This window comes from Orycteropus afer, unplaced genomic scaffold (genome assembly GCF_000298275.1).
Source record: "Orycteropus afer afer isolate SDZICR_OR568_19922 unplaced genomic scaffold, OryAfe1.0 scaffold00252, whole genome shotgun sequence".
NCBI lineage: Eukaryota > Metazoa > Chordata > Mammalia > Tubulidentata > Orycteropodidae > Orycteropus > Orycteropus afer.
Genome location: NW_006921839.1, coordinates 1,219,199 through 1,226,646, shown reverse-complemented (window position 1 = coordinate 1,226,646; position 7,448 = coordinate 1,219,199). Strand labels below are relative to the sequence as shown.

The following is a 7,448-nucleotide window of genomic DNA, read 5'->3' as shown; positions in this document are numbered from 1 at the left end:
CCAAGATTATCTTCTGTGTCTGTGTTAATTGGTTTCCCTTTTCTTTGTTGAAGAGGGTCTGTGCAATCCTTCTGCTTAGTCCGCCATCTTGCCCTGCCTCCGGTATTTGTGTTTTTAAAAAGCATATCTTTGTACATAGGAAGCCTGGTGACTTTAGAAACTATCTTTGATGGCATTCACATTTTCTTATTTCATTTGGACAGCTCTCTTTTGAGAAAACGTATCAGTCATGATCGTCTTTGTCGTTGTTGTTGGCTATCTTTGAGTTGCACCTTGGCTCAAAACAACTCCATGCACAGTGGAACTAAGTGCTGCCAGTCCTGCGCCAGCCCCATGATTGGTTGCAGATTGAACTGTTATGATCAAGAGTTTTCATTTCTGGTTTTTGGATAGATTTCCAGGCCTTTCTTTCCAGTCTGTCTTAGTCTAGGTCTCCTGAAAGAAACCTGTTCAGAGCTTTGAAAGCATCAGAGCACTGTGCAAACCTCCACTGACAGATGGTGGATATGCAAGAGGCATATTGGCAGGGAGCTAAACCCAGGTTTTCCACACAGAAGTGGAGAATTCTACACTGAACCACCACTGCCCTCCAGATCATTGTTAATAGCCAGATCACCTTGAATTTGTTGTGTCTACTGTAGATATTAGTGAAGCTTCAAATCTGTAGTATCTTGAAGATGAGGTTCATTTTGTTTATAAAACTGTCTTCTGAACTGTTTCCGATTTCCTGATTGTAGCTGACAAATCACATCTGTGAGAAAAGAAGAATCTTGGTTTACATTTTAGACTGTTTCTTAGTTCTAGATTTTTTTTTTTTTTTTTTTTTTAAATCATGACTGCAGAAAGGCATTCCCAGGGAAATGCCAGGCTTTAATATTCTTCAATATCTGATGTTATTTTCCATGGGGGGGAAAAAAAATTCATATATGCAAGTCTCCTTTTCAGTAATATGGATTCAGATACTGTTTTTGGAAAGGCAGGGCTTAGGGATCATTAGCTCATTAACTCTAATCTTACAAACAGATCTCTTCCCTTTATTTGAGAAATACCATATATTATCTGTTAGAATTGTAGAGAAGAAACTCTGCCCCCAGCAGGCTTTAGAGACTTGAGATATGAAGACTTTTGGGAAATGAAGAACTTAATGTTTTTACTCCAGGGATAATAAATAGACAATTTTGTCCCAAACAGAGCTATTAAATCCATTTTCTTTCTTTGTCTCAGTATGAGAAACTTGCCCTTATTTTGTCAATTTATGAATATTTGAAGATTTCTCTTCTCAAGGTAAACTTTGTCATTGTACTAAGGGACATAATATGTCTGTGTCTGAAGTCTGATTATGTCCTGTGATCAGTTACAACTTTTTAACAAGTAGACAAATCTACATTGAGAGAAATTCTGCAGCTGACCTGGATTCTCCAAAACATGTTGATGGCATGAAAGACAAAAATAAATAAATAAATAAACAAGGTTAGAGAATTGTTTCAAATTACAACAGAGTAAAAAGAGATGGTAAGGAAAAGCCTTGGAAGATGGCAGGATGAGCAGGTCAAAGAAGCTGACCCTCCCACATGAACAGCAAGAAAAGCACTGAGAAGTCTATGCCCTACCTTGTTACAACTTTGAAAAGGTAGGTAGGTGACTGCGACAAGAGGCCACAAACTGGGTCAAGACAAGACGAATCTCAACCAGTAGGAATCTCAACCGTCTCCTCCTGGCATAACAGACACGTGGCTGCGGCTCTGCCATAGCCATGCCCCCAGCCAATGTAGGACTCTCTTGTGTGCTCTGAAAGGGCCCATCTCTGTTTCTGAAATTAATAGGACAGATGTTGCTAGCAGACTGTTCAGAGTATGTATTCTGACTGGTCTGGAGGTGGTCTGAAAGACTGAAACCTTAGTCTGGCTGGAATAGGAGCCTTCCTAGAACAGGGAAGGAGCTGTGACCAAGGACTGAGGGCTATATTCGCCTGATAATCAGTGTGTGTTTTCTGATTGGTTTGGGAGCCATTAAAAGACTGAAACCTCAGTCTAGCTAGAGTTTGAGGCTTCACAGAGCAGGAGAGGGAATGGTAACCAGAGACGGAAGGTTGTGACCTCTTCGGGGAGGTTGATTATTGTGTTTTCTGATCTGTCTGGGAGCTTCTGAAGGACTGAAAGGTTGGTTTGGCCTAACCTGGAGATTTCACAGGAAAGAGGGAGAGTAAGCGAAGTCTGAAGGCTGTGCCTGCCTAAGAGTTTTTTGCAGAAATTAGTGCTGTTGAAAGTGCCATTCAAGGAAATTGAGGAATCTAAAACCTTGTAAAATTTTAATATCCTGGCTTCAACAAAAAAAATTACAAGGCACACACAGAAACTGCAAATGATAGCCCATTCAAGTGAACAAGATGAAGGGAGAGAAATCATCTCTGTGGAAACCCAAATAATGATCAGATTGGAAGAATATAATATAAGCAGTGCTTTGGTTATGAACATCTGACTTGTGGATAGCCCCTTCTTGTCCTTTGGTGCAGGGCTCTGAAGCAGTTTTGTCATGGCCGACAAAGTGAAATAGGAACAGATTGGCATTTTTACAATTTGGGTGATTGATTACAGTAACCGGAATAGGAAAAATACAGGTTGAAGCCCTGGAATGGAGACTCTGAAGAAGTACAGTGAGTCCTTTCAGGGGCTTGATGTGTGAGGTTAGATTATTGGCCACACATGTTCAGAGTGGTGCAATCTGCCACCATCCTTGAGTGGAGTGTGCCATCTTTCAGCAGGGTGCTAGTATCTTTGAGCAGGGCAGCCCTGTTTCAGCTCGAAATCCATTTTATATTTATGTAAATTTTCTGTCACTGTGAAATGATTGAACCAGCTCCTACTGACAAGTTCTTTATTACTGTCACCATCTCTTGCTGCATATATAGCTTTAAATCATTGAAAAACTTTGAACCTTTTCTGGCACTGAAACCAAAACTGAACCCATTGCCATCGAGTCAATTTCATTTCATAGAGACCCTACAGAACAGAGTAGGACTGCCCCAGAGAGTTTCCAGGGCTGTAAATCTTTATGGAAGCAAACAGCCTCATCTTTTTCTGAAGGAGGGGCTGGTGAGATCAAACCACCAACCTTTTGGTTAGCAGCTGACATGCCTTAACCGTTGTGCCACCAGAGCTCCTTTGTTGCACTAAAGCTAAATAAGAACTGTATGCACTTGGTCCAACTGACCTACAAATTCTTTAAGACACAGTTGGGAACAGATCTCATTTGTAACCTGGGGACTGGATGTAGTAGTATGAATAATTGTATGCCCCAAATTAGATAACCTAGATGAAATGGACTAATTCCGAGAATCAGACTTCCTTCTTCTTCTTCTTGTTAGGTGCCGTCAAGTTGGCTCTGCCTCGTAGTGACCCCATGTACAACAGAACAAACTTGCCCGGGCCTGTGCCAGCCTCACAATCCTTGCTGTGCTTGAGCCCATCGTGGCAGCCGCGGTCAGCCCAGCTCTTTGAGGGTCTCCCCCTTCTCCTCTCACCCTCCACTTGACCATACATGACATCCTCCAGGGACTGGTCCCTCTGACCACATGACCAAAGTAGGTGAAATGAAGGCTGCCCATTCTTGCTTCTAAGGAGCATTCGAGCTGCATTTCTTCCAAGACAGATTTGTTCATTCTTCTGGCAGTCCATGGTATTTTCAATATTCTTCGCCAACACCACAATTCAAAGGCATCGATTCTTCTTTGGTCCTCCTTATTCATTGTCCAGCTTTCACATTATTATGAGTCAAATGAAAATATCATGGCTTGGATTGGGCACACCTTAGTCTTCAAAGACACCGTTTTGCTCTTCAACACTTTAAAGAGATCTTTTGTAGCAGATTTGCCTAGTGCAGTACAGCATCTGATTTTTTGACTGCTGCTTCTGTGAGTGTTGATTGTGGATCCAAGTAAAATGAAACCTTAGACAACTTTTAATTTTTTCCTCCAGTAATTATGATGTTGCTAACTGGTACAGTTTGTGAGGATTTTTGTTTTCTTTATGTTGAAGTATAATCCATACTGAAGATTGTAGTCTTTGATCTTCATCAGTAAGTGTTTCAAGTCATCTTCATTTTCAGCAAGGAAGGTTGTGTCATCTGCATATCAAAGGTTATTAATGAGTCTTCCTTCTTCCATGCCGATGCCACGTTTTCCTTCATCTAGTCGGATGGATTGTAGTGATGATGATTTCATAACTCTAATCTACTGGGCTGTACACTTACAGGGGGTGAATTTTATAGTATGCAAATAATGTATTAGTAAAGCTATTAAAAATAAGCTCTTGGTTTAGCGCTGGGTAAAAAAAATTGAAATGGTGCAAGTTTAAGACTACTCCATTTTGTGATCCTTTCAGGTGCTTATGGAGAGACATATCCTGCCATCGAAGATGATGCCCTGCCTCTGCCATCTCAGTTGCCCTCTGCAAGGGAGCGCAGAAGGAACAAATTGAAAGGACTGGATTTTGTATGTATGAAGTATCTTTTTCCCCTTTTTCAGTTTAAGAAGTCTGGGTTCCAACCCATGCTAAATTGGTATGGTGCAATAAGGAAAGAGGACTTCCTTTGGAACGAGGTGGACATGGATGTAAGTCTAGGCTCTATCTTCCAGGTGGCTGGAGGACCTTGGGCACATCGTTGAACCTGTCTCCTAGAGTGGCATTACTTTGCACAGACTCTCTACCCTATAAATTTAATTCCTCACGCCATTCTCCTCCTTCCCCTCAACAAAATTGTATGGATTTCAGAGAAGGAACAAAAAACAACTGATTCCATTTGTTGGAGAGCCTGCTATATCCTCATGATAACCTTATACTATTATACAAGTGTCATCTCTGCTTTGGTCAGATTGCTTTCCCAAGGTGACATAGTCAAGGCGGCTGAGATTTAAACACACATTCCTTTCAGTATGCAGCACAGGTTTATAATATAGCCAAGAAAGAGTATAGGCTTTGGGAGCCCTTAGTACACACATCCCAATCATGTTACTTTGTCCTTGGGTAGTAAGTGAACTTTGGGAAATTTCTTAAACTCTGTGTCTGTTTCCTTATACATGACATAGAGATAGTTAGAAAATATGCATGAAGCATTTAGCACTGAGTCACATACATAGGGAGCTCTCAACAAATGGCAGATGCTACTGTTACTAGCCTGATAGTATGTCCAGTTTTACCAGCCAGCAGTAACTTGGATGAACTAGCTTGGAAAAGGGTAGGTGACCTCAACTTTAGCTTAACCTTCATACTCTGAAACAGTAACAGGCCAGTAATGATTGACTCAGTGGATTAACTATCACCAGCTTCTTTGTGCCATAAAAGAAAAATGCACAGGTCAACAGAAGACAATGATGATAAAACTAGAGGATTTGTAAATGGCTACAGAGGGCCCTGGAGGAGAGTTGTTTTCCTAAGGTCCATATACTCATTTCTAATTTCGAGTGTATCATCTAATATTGCACTCCTATAGTTTTTGCAATGAGTTATACTTTAGATTTGAGGGTTCAAGTAAATTTCAAGAATGTATTAGCATTGAAAAATTAACTGGCCAGCAGAAAGAGCTCTCAATGGCCAAAGCTGGAACAATTGGAGCAACAAAACAGAGATAGTAATATTGGATTATAAGCCAAAGAAAAAAGTAAATAGCCATGAGTCCATACTGATGTAAATACATGATTGAATAAGTAAATGAGGGAGAATAGACAAAACTCCTGTGCAGGCCAGTTACAAATAATTTATGTAGATTCTGCACCCTTGAGTTGGATCATAACTCCTCCATCCTTCAGCGTGGGCTACCCATAGTGACTTTCTTCCAAAGTGTACAGTGTGGAAAGGGGGAAGAAATAGAGTAACTTTACAGTGGAGAAACCTGACACACACTACATAAAAAAAATGTACTGTGGGTGTGTGCAGGAGAGATGTGAATGTGCTAAGATGGTTAAGAAGATAAACTAGGCCTCCAACTTAGTTATCTAAAGATCCTGTATCGACTCTGCTTTAATCTCAACTCTGGTCTCCTACTCACTGCCCCACCCCCCACCCCATCTGTCACGTTTTAGAAAAGAATGTGTTCTAGCGAGGCTCCAGGGACCCATACCTAAAGTCTAGGTTTAAAATCTTTCCATCTAGACAGTGCCAGATTGCTTCTCAATCCTATTCATGTACCATTTGGCGAACGTTGATCTTAAGATGTGACATAAATACTGACTTTAGAAATCTCTGCATGGTGAAGTTTGTACTAGTGTCCGTAGATCAGTCCTAAGAGAAATCATCTCATTATTTAACTCATATCCTGATCAAAGTTTTCTTCATATCCTTGCTTTTGTCTGATTATTTCTTCCCTGCCTATCAATTAAGGAACAGATAACTTCTTCCTTGAAGGTCCCCCTTCTCTGACTTTATAAATACCTAGGTGTATCCTGGTCCTCAGCCCTTCATTTGCTTTCTTCTGGTGTTAGTTTGCATTCCCAGCCATGCTGGAATCTGAAAGGTGGAACCACACAGACTTCGTTTCTCCCACAGTCCCATCAGGGCACAGTGGACACTTGTGGTGGACTGATAATTTTTAATAGCTTTATTGCAATATATATCATAAAGTTCACAAACTGTTTAAAGTGTTATGAGTCAGTGGTTTTTAGTGTGCAACCATCACTAAAATCTGAGAACTTTACAGCATCCTCAAAAGAAACCCTATACCCATTATCAGCCCCTCTTCATTCTCTCCCTTCCTCCACCACCCAGCTCTGCCCTGGTAAGCCCTAAGCAATCACGCATCTATTTGGTGTCTCTTTAGATTTGCCTTTTCTGATTATTTCATATGAGATCATATAATGTGATCATTTGTGACTGCCTTCTCTATCACTTAGTGTTTTTAAAGTGCATCTCTGTTGTAGTATTATCATTCCTTATTATTGCTGAGTAACATTCCATTGTGTAGATAACACCACATTTTGCTTATCCATTTGTCCATAATTAATAGATATTTGGATTATTTTATTTTTTGGTTCACTACAAATGATGTTGCTGTGAGGTATGATTTTTGATGTTTTCATTTCTGCGTGTATTAGTCGAGTGGAATTGTTGGATTATATGGTCATCTATATTCAACAGGGAGCCACAGTATTTAAATTGACCAACCTAATGTTACAGCTACTTGGAGGTGGCCAAATGTAAACTAAAAGCCTTAATTAAAGTGGTGCAGTTTTGTATAACTTAGCATCAGTAGTTCAATAACTTTGGATTGCCATGCAAGGGCTTGCATTATAATTACTTGCCACTTGAATGTTTTGTGTAATGTTTAGTAATGCTAGTAAATAAATATGGGTTTAACTTTTTTTTTTTAATTTTATTTTGATGTGGGTGAAGATTTACAGAGTAAATTCACTTTTCATACAGCAGTTCACATATACTTTGTCTCATGTCATTGACCAA

General features: G+C 40.1%; 1 protein-coding gene across 1 annotated transcript in view; it reads left to right on the top strand.

Annotated features, from left to right (window-relative positions):
- CSPP1 (centrosome and spindle pole associated protein 1) overlaps positions 1-7,448 on the top strand; it is a 203,204-nt gene that overhangs the window by 189,308 nt on the left and 6,448 nt on the right. Inside the window, exon 27 of the mRNA XM_042782168.1 lies at positions 4,380-4,489. Within this exon, the coding sequence (XP_042638102.1) occupies positions 4,380-4,489 (110 nt within the window). The remainder of the gene's footprint in view (positions 1-4,379; positions 4,490-7,448) is intronic.